General features: G+C 42.3%; 1 protein-coding gene across 5 annotated transcripts in view; it reads right to left on the bottom strand.

The window, feature by feature from the left end:
• Positions 1-3964: 3964 nt before the first annotated feature.
• The window catches only part of SLC35F2 (solute carrier family 35 member F2), a 48993-nt gene continuing 33803 nt past the window's right edge, over positions 3965-19154 (bottom strand). For all 5 annotated transcript variants that reach the window (XM_041772499.1, XM_041772501.1, XM_041772500.1 and 2 more), the window contains 7 exons: positions 18793-18968; positions 16350-16477; positions 11899-12058; positions 10872-11028; positions 10293-10345; positions 8948-9102; positions 3965-4957 (listed from right to left, as the gene is read on the bottom strand). In XM_041772499.1, the coding sequence (XP_041628433.1) occupies positions 4772-4957; positions 8948-9102; positions 10293-10345; positions 10872-11028; positions 11899-12058; positions 16350-16477; positions 18793-18968 (1015 nt within the window). In that variant the 3' untranslated portion in view covers positions 3965-4771. The remainder of the gene's footprint in view (positions 4958-8947; positions 9103-10292; positions 10346-10871; positions 11029-11898; positions 12059-16349; positions 16478-18792; positions 18969-19154) is intronic.

The following is a 19154-nucleotide window of genomic DNA, read 5'->3' as shown; positions in this document are numbered from 1 at the left end:
CTCATTGTTTATAGCAGCAATGTCCACAATAGCTAAACTGTGGAAGGAGCCTCAGAATCCCCATTTTCTTACTTTAGATATTGATTCTGGGAACCTGGGTGGCTCAGTGGTTGAGTCTGCCTTTGGCTCAGGGTGTGATCCCAGGGTCCTGGGATGGAGTCCTGCCTCGGGCTCCCTGGAGAGAGCCTGCTTCTCCCTCTGCCTGTGTCTCCATCTCTCTCTGTGTGTCTCTCATGAATAAATAAATAAAACATAAAAAAAAAAAAGATTGATTCTACAAACCAACTTTTGAAACCCCTGGGGTGCCATCCATAATACCAGCCACCTAGGACTCCCACCTTCCCTAATTTCTTCTTGTCCCATGCATCCTTGTCTTGGGGAATCCACAAGCGTGTCCTCCTATAACCCAACCTTCTTCCTAGGAGATTAGCATGCAGTCATTGAACTCCAGGCAATAGGAAAGTGGCCGGCTCCCTACAAAAAAGCCTCCCAGAGTCTCCTGGCCTGACCTCGAGTCTTCCTGCTCTGCTCCCCAATGAGATGGGGGCATGACCATGTTCATGACCCAAGAGTCCTCAGGGAAGTACACTATGCTCCCCACCAGACAGATGTGGCTCTCACTTGAGCAGGAATCAGGAATTCAGCCCTTGGCTCTCCCCCTCTTGTCTAATCCTCCAAATTCACAATAGATAGACCAAATAAACGTTGTATACCAGTTGTTACCAAGTAAAGGTGCCATTTACACTCAACCAACAGATGGACTAGGGAACTGAAGTTTCAAAGGAATGCCTCTAGGTGTGTCAACGGTGGGGGCAGATTCTCCAAGGCAGCTGCAATCAATCTTATTGACAAATTTCAGGAGAAATAAGATATTGGAGGGTGGGGTGGGGGAAGAGTTGGTGTTCTTGGTGACAGTGGTGATGTGATGGTGGTGTGTCTGTGCACGTCCCCACATGGAAAGGTGTGTGCACTGCTCTAGCAGCCTTTTCACAAAGACCAAGCTGGATGAAGTCTCACACGGGCTCACAAGACCAAAGTCAAGAAAGACATCTGGAAGAATGAAAAAATATTTAATACTTGGGCAAAAGTGGAAAAGCACAGTCACCTAGCAGGAAGAATATCACATCTGTGGTCAGTGAAGGTGAGACTCCGTGTGGAAACTCCAGCTTCTAGCTCTGCGAATCCTCCCCATCATACCAGAATCCAGCCTCTCTGTTGGGCAAGCAGTGGGTAGTAACCACTGATGGTGGGATGATCTCAGGGAACCATCTGAATACTTGCTATATGGTCATGGAATCAACAATTGTTCAAATGACTTTGATGTTTTTTATGGGCATCACTTCTGTTTCCCTTTCAACCTAACTTTCCTCCCCCAAAAGTATCTGCATTTTATTTTTCTAAAGAATTTATTTGAAAGAGACAGAGAGCAAGTGAGAGAGAGCACAAGCAGGGGGGTGGGACAGAGGGAGAGGAAGCAGCAGGACCCCCCCCCCCACCACTGAGCAAGGAGCCCGATGTGGGACTGGGTCCCAGGACCCTGGGATCATGATGAGCTGAAGGCAGATGCTCAACCACTGAGCCACCCAGGCACCCAGTATCTGCACTTTAAGATTGCTCAAGATGAATGGATAAAGAAGATGTGGTTTATGTATACAATGGAATATTACTCAGCAATTAGAAACGACAAATACCCACCATTTGCTTCAACGTGGATGGAACTGGAGGGTATTATGCTGAGTGAAATAAGTCAATCGGAGAAGGACAAACAGTGTATGTTCTCATTCATTTGGGGAATATGAATAATAGTGAAAGGGAATATAAAGGAAGGGAAAAGAAATGTTGGGAAATATCAGGAAGGGAGACAGAACATAAAGACTCCTAACTCGGGGAAACGAACTAGGGGTGGTGGAAGGGGAGGAGGGCGGGTGTTGGAGGGGAATGGGTGACGGGCACTGAGGTGGACACTTGACGGGATGAGCACTGGGTGTTTTTCTGTTGGTAAATTAAACACCAATAAAAGTTAATTAAAAAAAAAAAAAAAGATTGCTCAAGGGGCGCCTAGGTGGCTCAGTTGGTTGAGCAACCGACTCGTGATTTCAGCTTCTTCCTCTCCCTCTACTCCCCACCCCCTCTCTCAAATAAAATCTTTTTTAAAAAAATTGCTCAAATTAGACAATATTGAAATAAAGTGTCCAAACAAACATTTGGGACATTAAATCCTACAAGTAAAAATTCTGCTGTTCTAAAGAGCCCGGACACCCCTGGGGATAGCATCTCTGGCTGCTGGATGCTCAAAGCGCCCTAAGACTACCGGAGAACCGCATGTTCAGCATTACTTAATTTCCTCATAAATCTCTTGCCTTTTAATCAGCTAAGTGGCTATCTGCTGAATTTCCCTGATTTATGGATATCTTTTGAGGGCTGAGGATATGTCCAGATACTAAGTGATTAAATGTGGATGAAAATGGCACATCACCATAATAATGACAGAAGAGAGAGTCGTGACTAGGCAGACAGGCTCCGGGCTGCAGGGAAACCTGCAGTAACAGGCTGGGTTTTGCACGAAAATCTTCCCAGCTCCTCTGCCAAGGCGCTGTGCTGGCTCAGCAGGGCCCGGCCGCCAGCCCCTCGGCATTCAGGGTTGCAGGAGCAGGAGCGCGCGGGCCCTGCAAGGAGCCCTGGCTTCGGTGTTCCCACGGCCCGCGGACTCCGCGTGCCCTCCCAGAGACGGCTCAGCCTGGGAACGCCATCCTCTGGCTGCTCATCAAAGACGGCGCCCTGCCGAGGGCACCCATCGCAACACCCTCTTTGAAAACAAAACACTCTGATTTAATGGGGCATTGCGGAGGCGAAGATGAAAGAGGACGGTTCAGGTCACAGGTCTTGTTCCACCTGTTAAAGCGCCACCTGCTGGACACGCCGTGGATAACACGTGGGCCGCGGGGCCCAGGAAGGTGAGAGAAGGTCGGTCGGGTCCACAGGAGAACCTACCTTCAAAGCGCAGTGAAACGACCCCAGCACTCTTCTTCCGGCATGACCACAGGCCAAATGCACAATTTGTTACCTCTATACAACATGAGGGAACAATCCAGCAGCCCTATTATACTATTCAGCAGGGGCTTTTTTTTTTTTTTTTAATGGCATGAATATCTACAAGAACATTGAAAAATCAATATTGTCCTAATAGGCTGGAAAAGAACTTAGGAGAGGTTCTCAGCTTAAGAATGTGTTATGTTTCAAAAGCTTGTAGGTGAGCCAGATGTTTGAAAATATATTTTCCATGAAAGTGGTATTATAGAGACTGGTGAAACTCTCAGTCTTTACAAACTTATTTAAACCAGGATGCACAGCTTTGCAGTACTATTAATTGCCGACTGTCATTCACAGCATTGCTTCTCTGGAACACTGAATTCTAAGTGTTAATTTTGGATGCTCAGGTTCGAGAAACAGTAGAGCAGGGCAGGACAATACTGCCTGTATATGCCTGCACAAAAGGCCTTACTTGAGGTCTTCCCTTAAATGTTTTTAACTTTAACCAAAGACAAAGTTCATTTAATAAATGCCCAAGGGGGTGCCTGGGTGGCTGTCAGTCAAGCGTCTGCCTTCCGCTCAGGCCATGATCCCAGGGTCCTGGGATGGGCCCCACGTCAAACTCTCTGCTCAGTAGGGAGCCTGCTTCTCCCTCTGCTGGCCAATCCCCCTGCTTGTGCCCTTTCATATAAACAAAATCTTTTTTAAAAAGCTTTAAAAATTAAAAATAAATAAAAAGTTTATTCCAGCAAAAGATTGTGGGCTCTCTCTGAAATCCCCTCCATCCCAACTTAACCCAGGATGGGTCTGCATTACCTTACAGAAGACATGATTCTGAAAAGTTGCCTATGAAGAAATCCTAATATATTAAGTCATTGAAAATCCAGAAGGGGAACTGGTTAGTCAAAGAAACCACACAATGACTGTACTTCCATGAAATCAAAAATTTTTAATAACATGAACACTTACTCTCGATTTCTTTATTACATTAAAAAAAAAGTTTACATACAGAGTTTTTGTAAAGTGGCAGAGTGGTAGTTGACATAATGATGCTACATGCTTGCACTTTGTATTGAAGTATCATAAAAATCTCATGGCACATTATAAATATTTGGTGAGAAGTAGTGTAGAGAACAATGCAGAGAGGGTCCCTAGGTTTTCTGCACCACCCTCCTTCTAGCTTCTATGGTACTCACACTTGTTTCTCAGGATTTCTCAAGTGCTACTCCACCCATTTTGCTGCCATATGCAATCAATCAGCAGACTTGGTGTGGCATAAAGGCCACAAGGCTTGTGGACAAGGACTACCTCAGCAAGACAAAAGCCAGAAGCCTCCAACGGTGGAAAGCTACTCCACGACCACCCTGGACTGCCCAATCCTGACTGGCCAGCCCAGTGGACAACCTGCTCCAGGCTCTGTCTCAAGGCTGGATCATGCCTGGGTGTCTGCCCCACCGTGTGGGGCATCCCATTTCCCTGACGCTAGCAGGGATGGATCCTCAAACCCACAGAAACGCAATCCTAGCCATCTTGCCTTCTGCTCTATTTTCATCTTTCTACTTTTGATACATTATTTGTATTCCTTTGTAAAATCTAACCCCTGGATGCAATCCAGTGTTGCAGTGCTCGTTCCCCAGGTAGTAATTTTCCAAGCGTCCCCTCTGGGTTAGCAGGCTCAGCCTGCCTCCAGTGACAGCCCCCCATTTCCCGGGGAAACCTGGGTGGGCATCTCCTTCTCCAGCTACAAGGCGGCAGAATGGATCTCCTGTAGGGTCTCCTCAAGCTTTAGTCCTAGGTTGTCGATCCCGATGCTGGTGATGGGCGGCACGCTGCTCTCTGCAGGCTCAGCTGTGCGTGTCGGGGTGGAGCAGTACAGAATAAACCCCAACATGATGATGGTGAAGGACAGGATGTAGAGCCCGGAAAACTAGGAGAAGAACAGGCTATGGATCACGGTCTCTGATAAACACAGTTGCTGCTGCCCTTTGCCAACTCTGCTTTAAGGATTCCCTTCTCATCATCTTTTTTCTGAAAGCTGCCTAAGGAGAAAGTTGCCCCAAGCCCTCCTGTGTGTATACTGGTCAATGCATGGTCTTAGATGACATCACCTGCCACATCAGCCAAGTGGATCCTTGGATCTCTAGGAAATGGAAGTTCTGCCTTTCTCTGTGATAGTCCAGCTGTACTTTCACCTTGCAACCAGTCCCACTTAGGGGAGAGAATCAAAGGTCAGCATGGATACCATGACAGCCAATTTCAGACCTGAAGTACCGCATATGAAGTACTGGTATGAAACAGAGAAACACCTAAGATAAAATGTGAATGTACAGAGGTGACAAGTCCCCAACAACCCCTCATGTGTGCTATGCCATAAAATCCATGTTGTTAAAGTTTAATAAATTAACTTTCAGGAGACCAGTGTTACACAATTTTTTTTTTCAGATTTTATGTATTTATTCATGAGAGACACAGAGACAGAGACAGAGACAGAGAGAGAGACACAGGCAGAAGGAGAAGCAGGTTCCACACAGGGAGCCCCATGTGGGACTTGATCCCGGGACTCTAGGATCACGCCCTGGGCCGAAGGCAGGCACCAAACCACTGAGCCAGGCATCCCTACACAATCAAATTTATGGTGGACTGGGTAGATGCAGGTTTTTAGAGCTCATGAGACATCGTTTTTCAGAAAAGTCTCAAACCCAGAGAGGGTACAGGCCAGAAGACCACAGGGAACGATGCCCTGTGGGAGGAATCTCCTACACTCTCTGCTCCCAGCAGCTCTGGCTGCAGCAAGAGCCCATTCTGACAGACACACCACAAGGACAGACGGGAGTTCCTGGTGACCTTCTCCAACCCACCCCCTTTTCAGGAAAACAACCATCCAGGGCAAAATGCAGTGAAGACAAAACATCAATTCATTGTGTATTATACTGAAAATGGCATTCTGACATATGCCCAAAGTTCAAATAAATAATATTATACACTCTATTTGCTCTGATTTGAACTGAGGATCCATACAAAAGTTCAAGTATTAAGGAAATTAATATTTGTTTTCAACAGCATGAAAGATAAAACACAGAAAGAGAAAAGCTAAAGACTGACCAAGGATGATGTACTAAAAGTTAAGGAAAATAATGTATAATTAAATGCCTAGGATCATTTTTTTCCTTGAAACAGTAAACTCAAATTTATGAATGGTCTTGCTAATCTGATTTTAAAGTTAAGAACGGAGCATATGCTGGGGCACCTGAGTGGTTCAGTCGGTTGTCTTCTGCTCAGGTCGTGATCTCAAGATTATGGGATCAAGCCCTGCGTTGGGTGCCCCACTCAGAAGGGGGAGTCTGCTTCTCCCTCTCCCTGTGCCCTCCCCAATCCTCATCCTCTCTTTCAAATAAATAAAATCTTAAAAAAAAAAAAAAAAAGAATAGAGCACATTATTTTTGGTCCAGCCAATAAGATATTTTTAAATAAATATTTCATAGTATGCCCCCAAAGAGTTCTAATACCTAAAAAGAATTCTAATAAAGGGATGACAAAGAAAAACAGTAGGAAAACACAACAGATTGGGAAAAGAGAGGAGAGGAAGAGAAAAAAGAAGAAAAAAACCAGATACTGTCCCAAAATTAGGAGGAACTAAATAGGGTTTTGAAATGAATATTAAGTACAGTGCTGGTCATCTTCAGCTCTGAGCTTCTGTGAGTCATCATTGGCTTCCCCACATTAGTTTTTTTTAAAGATGCTCAATTATTTCTTAACCTTAAGCCTCTACAGCTCTTTAAGGAATGGGACAGCCACAGCCCTCTCCAAAGCCACAGCCCTCTCCTCAACCGCTGAGCCACCCAGGCGTCCCTGTGTCTGGATTTATACAGGAAGTTTCTTGTTGCTACTTTGGTCAGTATTGTTTCAAGATCAATTTCAGAGGAGGCAGAGTCTGACACTGAGGAGTATGGAAATTCTTAAACTTCTTTCTCATCCATCCATTTAAAAAAAATCAGAGCCAGGAGACACCTGGGTGGCTCAGCAGTCGAGCATCTGCTTTTGGCTCAAGGTGTGATCCCGGGGTCCTGGGATCAAGTCCTGCTTCGGGCTCTCTGCAAGCTTGCTTCTGCCTCTGCCTGTGTCTCTGCCTCTCTCTGTGTGTGTCTCTCATGAAATAAATAAACAAATAAATAAATAAAAATAAAAAAATAAAATAAAAAATCAGAGCCAAAGTTATTGTAGATACTACAATTTTAAGAACTGGTGGGGGGATCCCTGGGTGGCTCAGTGGTTTGGCGCCTGCCTTTGGCCCAGGGCGCGATCCTGGAGTCCCGGGATCGAGTCCCGCGTTGGGCTCCTGGTGTGGAGGCTACTTCTCCTCCTATGTCTCTGCCTCTCTCTTTCTCTCTCTACATCTATCATGAATAAATAAATAAATAAATCTTTAAAAAAAAAAAAGAACTGGTGGTATATTGGGCTTATAATTTTGTCTTTAAAAACTGTTTCTAAAATGCCAGGTCTCTTCTTTAAAAGGTTTTCCACCTCTGTAATTTACTCTAAAGATCACACCAGACTTCCCCTTTGCTCTACAAGTCTTGAAACGGCCTTTGAACAAAAACAATCAAATCTGATCTAAGAGTGAGCTGTTAGACATGCAGGGACAAAAATACGTAAGGCAAAAGAACTGAGAAAGAATTGAAAGTTTGCATGCTCTAATTTTGAGAATAACAGTTTAAAGTTACACAGTCAAAAAAATGACACACAAAAAGGCTTTTTCATGTTAACATTAAGAGCAGTGATGGGCAGCCCCGGTGGCTCAGCGGTTTAGCGCCGCCTTCAGCCAAGGGTGTGATCCTGGAGACGTCGGGCTCCCTGCATGGAGCCTGCTTCTCCCTCTGCCTGTCTCTCTCTCTTACGAATAAATAAAATATTAAAAAAAAAAAAACATTAAGAGCAGTGAAAGAGCAAATATCTACAGAAGGGAGATGACAATAGGTAGTGGCAGGTATACTTTCCCTTCAAAGCTTTTACGTCTGTAACCTTACTTCCTCCTTCCCACCTGGATACTATTTTACTTAGAAGAAGTTAAACTACTAAAGCTAAATCAATATACTGGGTTTAAAAAGAAAAAAGCGCAGGTGAGTGGGGCCGTATGTCCCATAGATAACCTATCACCACTAAGCTTCACCGTAGAGTAGAAACACCATCATCCCCTAGTGGCGGCCACCTGAAATGCGAGCACAGCACCACAGCTCACTTCTAAGGCTCACTTTGCAGCCCTCAGCAATTGTTCTCATTCAAAAAGAGAAAAATCTGGGCCTGTCAGATCATTTCTCTGATTCACTCTGCATCTGTTACTTTTTAATGATGCTACGAAAAAGCTATAAATACTCCTCCGGTCTTAGTTCAGGAATACCTTAACCAGCAACTTTGTAAAGAGAACACCCAGTTTCTGTAACCTTGCAAGGCAAAATGGTCTATGCTTGTTAAGCAAAAATTTCTGAGAACTCACTGAACTAGGCATTGTGAGCTCATGGCCAGTTCCTGGGAATAGTGTAAATCAGTGCCAAACAATTTCTGCCTTGTAAAATTTTTACAAGGACAAAGAAATGTATCAAGCAACAGTCAATATTCTAACTTATTTGTTCCAAGCTGGTCAACAAGCATTCACTGAAGGTGTACTAAAGAAAGACTCCAGTGTAGCAGTTCTGAAAGTGTGCTCCCAAGACCTTGAGGGTACCCAAGACCCTTTCAGAAGTCTGTAACATCAAAACTCTTATAACACTAATAAGATGCTATCTGCCTGGAGTGTGGACTGTCCAATGAAATTCTTGCCAGTAAGATGAGGTTTTATTTTTGGATCTAAAATATTAAAGACACCTATTACTTCTTTTAGACCAAGCAAGTGTTCCTCTTTGAACATGTTCAATTTGCTTACCTTGTAGCCAAACAGAAAGAGTCCAAAGAAAAGACTGTAGAGGTCGGCTGTCAGGATGCCCAAGTTGACAGAAGTGGCACTAGTGACTTTAATCACTAGTGGCATGAAGCTGTATAGGCAAAACATACAGAGGGCAAACGCCACAAACAGCAGGGCTATGGGGAAAAAAAGTGGAGTACTTACTTAAAATTATGGGAGAAATTCCCTGATCCTTTAACACACCATATACAAAGCCACTTTGTTAACGCTCAGCATTGCACATGAGACACAGAAAGTGCTTGGGGAAAAAAAAATAATAATAACCAGATATGACACAGAGGAAGGACTTCAAAATTGCAACAGGGTGTTAGATGGTGAAGGCCATGGACTTGCTCACGGCGTTACTAACAGCTCTGGCTGCCACTTCATCTACCCACCCCAGGCAGCAGGACGCCAGGATAAAAGGACAATGAAACCAGGATCACTAAGAAAAATCACCCAGTATCTCTTGTGTGCTTTTATCTGGTTCACCGGTTGGACATGATTTGTGTAACCTGATTCAGAATAAAGTCATTTTATTCATCCAAGGCAGCTGGCTGTTAGATTCATTATCTTTTGTTCATCTCATTAAACTGAGCACTTCCAGAAAGCACAGTGTAACCACCCACTTCAGGACCCAGCTCATCACAGAGGGGTCTCGCTATTTAGGTCCACAACCACTCTTTCAACTCCAACCCCATATTCAACACCCCCACCCCACTCACACTCTCGCACACTCTGGCAATCCAAGTTACTTAATTGAATTAAATTATCCAAGCACAGCATATGAACTTCTATGACATTTTACAGACTATTTTTAACTTCTTTCCACCCACCATTAAGTGGCTCGAGTCTTTCCTAACTGTTCCACCACTGTTTTCTACATTATTTATTTGTGCAGATGCCCAGGAATATGAGGCGAGAGTCATAATGGAAGGTGGTGGGTGATGACACGCCATCACATTATTTGGGTTAATGTTTCACAGATTACATCAAGCAGACAAGCTGCACACGAAGTTTGAAGACTTGCCATGCAGATCTAATTGAAAGTCGGTGTGACCAAAGGTCAGCCTTGTTCAGAATTCCTAGTAAAGAAAAGCTATTCCTGAAGGTAAAGATTAAGAATTAACTCCTGTGGAGGTTCATTTTCAGAGAAAACTCACTGTAAACCCCTGGAGCTCTCTGTGTACCGAATTACTCTGTGATTTTACGTAAAGGTTAAATATGACTTAAATGAAGTATTTATTTCTCAACGTATGTTTTTGTCACTTGGAGGAAAGGATACTGACCAAAAAAAAAAAAAAAAGATGATCATTTATGTACGTACCAATTTTCCAGTCCCACTGAATGCTGGCAATATCCTTATATTCCACGATCAATCTATAAGATTAAAACAAGAAGTCAACGAGAGATCCAAATACTCATTTTCACTAGTTTATAAGCATTTTATTTGCTATCCTTCAGCTAAGGTAAGGAGTTATGTTGACTTTTAAATTTTTCTTAGGGTATAAAAATAAATATCTTTAATATAAGTGACAAAGAATAAAAACAAAGGAGCCCACAAACATGCTTGACACCATACAAAGCACTTTTCCAATAGCAGCCAGCATGGCATTATGTTTTCCATTTGAATAGGGAGCTACTATTTTCTGGAAATAATTGAAAAATAAAGTCTGTACTGGTAATGCCTCTACCACACTGTAAGCAGAAATCCTAAGCATTGCACATACATGAGAAAATGAGGCAAAATCCTTGCTATTTCTAGAATCTTCTAATAGCTGCTTACATGTTACTGATTTCAAATGGGAATGGGGGCCAAATCAACAATGAATATTAGTAGCTGGAAAGTAATCATGTACCATATATGTGCTTATTTTGGTTTTTAAAGGAGATTTTAGACTCTTACAGCTGTATGCCGCTGATGAGTGTCCCAAATAAGCCCACCATCCCTAAAAACTCCTGTCTGCTCAGCTTCTTCACAACATATTCTTCACACACGTTGGAAACAGCATAGAGGGATGCTCCAAGAAGGACCAAGATGTCACCGATCAGTACATCACTACCTACAGGAAGATAAGACACAGAAAGGTAGAAGGTATCACTGTAGGGGATCTGCTCTAGCTTGTTTCTGGGAATTCATCTGGTTAGCATTCATTTAAATAAGATTTTACAGAAGGAGAAACCCTGGTTTCTGGACATTTAAGGACTCTAACTCCTCCTCTCACTTTCTGGCACAATCCTGCTGTGATGTTTCATGTTTTGACCCCTTAGGAGACAATGAGACTGGAAGATGGAGTACATACAATAATGTAAGGCTTTAGGAAATGATTCTATGACATAGAAATTAATGGAATTTATGGAAGGGAATTCACTAAAAACTACAGAGAAGGAAGTGAGTTGGTCAAGGCAATTGTCCTTCAATCAAAGGACACAGTGAAGTCACTCCCTTCACTGTGAACTCAAAGACTGTTTTTAGATTTTATACCATCAATTGCCTGAACTTTGACCCAAAGAATGTCCAAGTGTTCGTGCACAGAGCGACTGGAAAAGAAGTCAGTCATCCAGTGGACACCAAGTTTCCTTTTGATAAAAAGCCAAGAACCTACAGTAGGTTTTCCAGTAGCTAATCTAAATGTATGGACCAAAAGAAGACTATTGCAAATATTTAAAGACACTTCTCTCTCATGAGACAAAACAAAACTATTTAGTGTGACAAAAAGGAGCAAGGACCATGGGTGAGGAGGAACATGAAGTGTGCTTTGTGGAAGAGGTTCCCATAGCAGAAGCAAGTAAATCTGAAAGTAAAACTTAAAAGACAGTCTAACCAGGACATGTTTTCTGTCTTTTGCCATATATCTTTTCAACAGAAAAGTAAAAACATGAGTAAAACTTTTTTCTGTGAACTGAACGGGAAATGAGTACCACAGCCTCACCTGAGTTGTCTTCCCTCCCTGCTAGTATGTCTGCACCGACCATCGTCCCCACGCCCAACAGACAAACAGCCACAGCGATGAAGTGGATCACTCTGTATCTTGCATAAAGGATAAACCATGAGAGAGCCATCAACACAGGAATCCCAAAGCAGTCCAAAAGCTGCAGGGAAGGAAAAACAAACAGCTTCAGGCATCCGTCCTTGGCTAAAAGATGGGTAAATAATAATTAGAGTGAGCACCGATTACTGCCAGCTCTGGATATTTCATTCAGTGGTTTACCTGGATTTACCTTTACCTGGATTAACTCTTTGAATCTTCACAACCCTGTGAGATTGAAATCACAATCCCCATTTTTACACATGAGGGAAACAAAGGCACAGACAGGTGAAATGAGCTGCCCTCAAATCCTATAGATTTGGAAGAAGTGGGAGAACCAGCTGAGGACCCCAGAAATCCTGCCTGACAGCCTGTGCTGTGCATTCATCCTTAGGCCCAGGAGGCTGACCTGCCTTCCCTCCTGCACCAGCTCACTCACTCAACGAATACTTTCGCATCTCACATGTGGGACACATGAAGAGAAGAGCTGGAGTGTAGAAAACAGGAGGGACACAGACCAGCCCTCAGGAGCATGCAAAAGGCTAGACAGACAGACTAAATAGTCAAGCAAGCAGATACTTAATTGTAGTTGGGCTGAGTGCCACTAAGAAATACAGGTGATCGTCAGAAAGGCTAAAGACGCCGTGTCCCTGGACAAAGTGTCTAACCCCACCCTAGCTCACAGCAAATCCTCTTGTACATACATCTTCAACGTATATTCATTCCTCCATCACCTGTTGTTTGTGGGTCCAGAAAATACTTGCTATACCTCTGATACTGCCAGCCTAAAAGGCAGTGCCAAAATCACAATGAATTCAAAATCACTTGTAAGATAAAGGGAAAATGGAGATTATATTCACTCCATTCTTGAATTCACAGATTTTGTGAAGTGAAATCAAGGATAAAATATATTCCGTATACTAACAACATTCCTGAACCCGTTTTATTGCTCCTGCTGTTCTTTTTTTAACCTTGTCTCTGACTCCCTCTGTATCTGTCTAGTTTTGGGCAGGGCAGGCCCTAAATCTCCAGCAGCCTGTTTGATCCCGTCCACAGCTGCTGACTGATTGCCTTTCAAGCAATGTCATTGTTGGAGGCCGGGCACCTTGCCTCCTTATTTATTCCAGAGGCAGAACTCTAATCCCCTAAGTGGTTTACTGAGCCTGCCTGAATAACAAACCATTAAACGATGCAAATGATAACAGCCTGTCCCTGAAGACACCAGCAGAATCCAGCCATAACGACTTAACAAAGTCATTAAATATAAAAAGTAAAAAAAGGTCACTCTCAAAACTCTCACAGGAGATTCCCTATCCTTAAATTGTGTCTTAAAATCAAACTTAAATTTGTTCTATTTTGGGGGGCAGCTGGGAGTCTCCGTGGGTGAAGCATCTGCCTTCGGCTCAAGTTATGATCTCAGGGTCCTGGGATCAAGTCCTGCATTGGGCTCCCTGTTCAGTGGCGAGTCTGCTTCTCCCTCTCCTACCCAAATAAATCACTTTCTCTGCCAAATAAATCAATAAAATCTCTAAAAAGATTTTTTTGTTCTATTTTTAACAATTTTTGGTGGGCAGTAAGTGGCCATATAAGGGAGCTGCCTGTGTCATCCTGCCATTGACCAGCTGTGTGCACTCTGAGTCCCTTGGCATGACAGTATGAAATGAAGAAATCAGACAAATGATCCCCCAGGTCCCTTCCTACCATAAAGTTCCACAACTTTTCATCTGATATCCAGTATACTTAGCCATCTATCTATATCAATTCCCCTTTTTACATGTACTATTGGTGATGGATGTCTTCTCTTTGATACTTTCAGCCCCAAGAGCCTCCCTACTTAATTTAATCTTTAAAAATTATTGTTCAGCCACAGTAGGCAAGGTACTAAGTCAGACCCTCGGGTAGGGGAGGCATACATACAAAATGAGTTAGACTTTGTTAGAAATACTTTATTAGAGATAGTGCACAGAGGAGAAAGTGAGATTGAATTAAGCCTTAGAGAATGGAGGACAGGGCTTCAAAAAGCATTGTGTTCTAGAAAGACCAGAGAAATGCAATGGAGGAGAAGCTGGCTGTGGGTGGGGATGAGCAGAGGTGGCCGTCAAGTGGGAGCCCTAGTCCACGCAATGCCAATGGCCATGTCATGAACTTCATCAGTGGCTGCAATTACAGAATCTCTGAAGGAATCCTTAAGGAGGAGGTTCAGAGACCCCCTGAGGCAAGCCTCCAACCGCCCCGCAGATTTACCCAAACAGAGAATCAGTTTAAGGAATCCCAGTGACAGTCACCACCCACTGCAGCAGGGAGCATTAGCTCTTAGATGCCCTTTTTATAATATACTCCTTGAGAGGATCAAAAGCACCTAACTTTTGACAACCAAATGCTTAGGTTTTTCTAAGAGGCTAGAATGAAAGAAATTGTTTTTTCTCTCTCTCTCTTTTTTTTTTTTTTAAGATTTTATTTATTTGAGAGAGAGAGCATGAGAGAGAGAGATTACAAACAGGGGGGAGGGTCAGGAGAGAAGCAGACTCCCCGCTGAGCAGAGAGCCTGATGTGGGGCTTGATTCCAGAACCCTAGGATCATGACCTGAGCTGAAGGCAGATGCTTAACTGACTGAGCCACCCAGATGCCCAAAGAAATTGTTTTCAATAATAAGGCATGGACTTCAGTCACAAAGACCCAACTGTAAGTGTTTTTGCTTAGCTATGTTTAGACCTTGTACCAATTCAAAACTGACAATCATTGGTCATCAAGCAACCAAAGTTTCTGGGAATTATAATCAAGCAATTAAATTGCATATGAGATTAGGAGGGTAGATGTGACTAGAACAATGCCATCGTCTACATACATATATGCTTAGTACCCATAATTAAAAGCACACGTAATCTTATTTGTGATTAACTTCATCCTTTAGATAACTTCTGGTTTTAATTTTTATGAATGCTGGGTTGTCTGTGTGCCTCCTGTTATCTGTCTGAACGCATAATTCCCCAAACCAAAAGGTCTGATGAAGACAATGCTTAGCACAAGTTAGCACAAGGTTGGGATGCCTGCATGGCTCAATAGTTGAGCATCTGCCTTCAGCCCAAGGTGTGATCCTGGGGTCCTGGGATTGAGTCCCATATCAGGCTCTCTGCATGAAGCCTGCTTCTCTCTCTGCCTGTGTCTCTGCCTCTGTGTGTGTGTGTGTGTGTCTCTCATGAATAAATAAATAAAACCTTAAAAAACAAATTAGTACCAGGTTACAGAAGAGGAAATATTTTTTTTAATTTTTTAAAAAATTTATTTATGATAGTCACACACAGAGAGAGAGAGAGGCAAAGACATAAGCAGAGGGAGAAGCAGGCTCCATGCACCGGGAGCCCGACATGGGATTCGATCCCAGGTCTCCAGGATCGCGCCCTGGGCCAAAGGCAGGCGCTGAACCACTGCGCCACCCAGGGATCCCCAGAAGAGGAAATATTTAATATGATGCATTTCCAATAACAGTAGCATTTAATGTATATTCATGTTGGGACAGTACTGAATTTTCATCAATCCTTATGTCTTCCAAGTCAAATAAGTCTCATTATACAATTTTTCCAGAGATGAAATAAGGACATCTCTGCTTCCTAGTGAGAAAACTGATGCACCCAAAAGTTGCAAATTTACTATACTGTGAAGACTAAACCTGGTATCAGAGTCTCTCACCTTCACCTCCCTTCTTAAACCATTTCATTGTTAGCAGTGGTGAGTCAGTGTCATGATACAGCTCAGAGTCTGCTAATATTAAGACAACTGAATCAGTCTTCTCAACATTGAATTAAAAAGTTCTGCTCTGCAGGAACATTTTTCTTTCAATCCAGCCAGAATAAACCTAAAAAAGGAACAGGGATACCAGTTTTACCTCTGGCTACCCAAGATGCTTAATCTCTACCCCAGATATCTACAAGTTTCCTTCCAGTGATCTCAATGGTTCTTTGTACTGAATATCTACTTTCCTAGAAAACTTCCTACTGGTCTGTAGCACAAAAGTATATTCCCTTAATATGCCATCTTTAGGCAAACTTAAAAAAGAACTCTTGTCAACATCATAACATCAATTGCCAACTAAATATTTATGCTTATTTTGGTAGAAGCTGTTCTCTTCTGCAACAGCACTGGCAGTTTGGGAACCTATTAACTTGTATCCATTTTCACTAATTCCAGGAAGTTTTACTCATTAGCACATATGCTCCATGAAGAAACAGATAGTATCCACCTATGTTTAGGTTTTCTGCAAGGAACAGGTTTTCAATAAAATTTGGTTAGCACATATGGGTTCAGATTCTTTTCTTGAACCTGGAAAACCCACACTGGTCAGAGGATGCCGCCTTACCTGGACGCTGGTGAGAGTCGTGTACTGGTATGCCCTGACGATCAGGTAATTAGCTTCCACGTCTGCTAGTCCAAGCAGGATATATTTCCACCATTTTCTCTTCAAGATGCACAAAAGGTTATCACCACCTGGATTAAAGAAATTTGGGTTGGGACATGTGACTTGAAAATGATGCTAGGTGAGTTAATTTAGAGATTGAAGAGTCAAAGCAAGGGTTTACTATGTATTTTGAATGCGGCCACTCCTAATTTCCATTACTTATAACCAAAATGCCTACAATAGCATTTTTTTCTGAGACCCAAGCTGTCAGCATAGATCAAGTGTTTAAAGAAAACACCAGAGACAAAGTAAATAGGACAAAAGTGATTAGATTTCCTTTCCTACTGTAACAGAAATATAATATCCAGGTATGGGTTTGGATGCTGCCATTTCGGACAAGTACAGATTATTCTAAAAAAAAAAATCAAATGTTTTCTTATGAATTCTTAACCTCTATACGTGGTCATTCTTTTGGAAGAGATGTGCTTTCAAGAGAAAATTAAGTCAGTGATGGGTTTGGAAAAAAAAAAAAAAAGACTTGGTGGGACCCTTGAAGAAACACCTTTTATCTCCCAAATTCTACTTTATTCAAGTTTAACAGCAATTCACTCCTTTTGAGGATCTAGTAGACAGGAGCTATATAGTTAGCATAGATATGAGAAGGCTTTATGGTAAAAAAAAATAATAATAATAACCTACAAGTGGGAATCATAATCAAATAATTATCATTAAAGCCCAATTAGCAGGAACATCTGAAAATACAAAGTTAGTCTTCCTCAACACAATATGGCATGGCAGGTGCCCACCAACCATCCCTTTGGGGAGACCTCACCGATATATTTATGAGTCACACTGACTTTCTCCTAAGGCCAATGCTTACAGAGGAGCAAAGTCCAAAGCTATCAACCATGTATCCAATTCTACTTCCAACTCCTGAAGCTCTTGTCAAATTTGACACCTTCCCCATAAGATGTTTTTCCCCCTCCCACAACTGGTTTCCACTTTCTTTCAAAAGTCAATCACCGATCCCAACACTGGAACACCACTGATGCACCCAGGTTCACATTATATGATGATTCGCAAACACTACTGATTTGTTACAGACCTTAAAGTGATGAAAATGGAAGGTCTGCCCTTCTCGATCAGTTTGGGTTATACCCATCGTCTTCACATTTCTGAATTCAATTTCATATCATTTATTCTCATGAAGGACTATTTCATGAGTCCTGCTCTATCCTTGCGGGAAGGATGTCTGCCAGGACTAGTAGCTCCTGGTGCAGAGCGGTGGGGACAGTGGGGCTCAGAGGCAGGCTGTCTGGGCTGGATCCTAGCTCCACCACATCCCACCTATATGACTCACAGCCAGTCACCTAGGTGCTACATGCCTCAGTTTCCTCATCTGCAAAGTGGAGATAATAGTCACACCTACTTGCTTCCTTGGGAGGATCCAGTGAGGTAACACATAACCAAAATGCATTAAACAATTAAAATGATGCCTGACACAATAATATTGGCCAGAATCTAGCTTTTCCCATTTTCTAGCTAGCTAGAAATCATAATTCTATGATTCTAAAACAATTTCACCCAGGCGTCTGGGTGGCTCAGGTGGTTAAACCTCTGACTCCTGATTTCGGCTCAGGTGGTGATCTCAGGGTGGTGGGATGGAGCCCATGTCAGGCTCAGTGGGGAGTCTGCTGGAGATTCTTGCCCTCTGCCCCTCCCGCTGCTTGTATGCATGCACTTTCTCTCTCTAAAATAAATAAAACTTGGGGGAAAAAACTGATAAATTCTTAAAAAGAAAAAGCCAGTGATAAAGATGTTAATTCCTTGTCAATTCTTTGTCTTTGTTTTTCTCACAACACAGACTAGATCCACATGCAACCGACGTTCCATTTAACATTCTCCACTTGGCTGGAAATACATATTTTGCAGAGTGAGCCTCTTTTTAAGGGTTTTTTAGTATTTTCTCTTAAATGTATCAACCACAGGAGAAAAAAAATAACCTAACTCATAATGGCATCTACACTTTTTTTGTATTTTTATTTTTTAATTTTATTTTTTTTAAGTAATCTCTACATTCAACATGGAGCTCAAACTCACAACCTTAAGATCAAGAATCCTGTGCTGAGCCAGCCAGGCACCCCAGTGCCTTTTTTTTTTTTTTTTTTTTTTTTGACAACTTCTGAAATAGTTTGGTGCTTCCTGTTTTAATCAACAATTTCAGAGAATTACACATAAATGTCCAGTCACTATTTTCATAGCATTCATACTTTTCTACTAATGTCTATGAAAAAATAATTTTCTGTTTTTGGCTTTACTTCACATTTTATTTTCTAAATATCTAGAAGCCAAACATTTTTATGAAAATAATTTGTTGAAAAGGTCATTTCCACATTTGACCTACCTGACTGAAATGCCAGCATCACTGTATAAAATAGAAACAGCAAGCAATAGTTGATAAAGCTCTGAAGCATAGGGGCGTTCACTTTGTATTTTTCTGCCAGGTACTGGCTGGTGATGGCGGTCCCGCATATACACAAGGACAACATCTGACCCAGGGCAATTGTCTTCAAAATATTCCTAGAAAATAAAGGAGAAAATCAGAATAATTCACAAGTTATTCTTTACACACACACACACACACACACACACACACACACAGTCCACACAAAGAAATATTCTAATTATTCCAGGTGCTTCTTTATTTCACTTTATTGGTTACACAAAAACTAAAGTTTTGTATCTTGAGACACTGTATCTTTACTC

The sequence above is a fragment of the Vulpes lagopus genome, chromosome 10 (assembly GCF_018345385.1).
Source record: "Vulpes lagopus strain Blue_001 chromosome 10, ASM1834538v1, whole genome shotgun sequence".
In the NCBI taxonomy this organism is placed as follows: domain Eukaryota; kingdom Metazoa; phylum Chordata; class Mammalia; order Carnivora; family Canidae; genus Vulpes; species Vulpes lagopus.
Note: the sequence above shows the minus strand (reverse complement) of the source record. Positions and strands in the feature narration are given on the sequence as shown.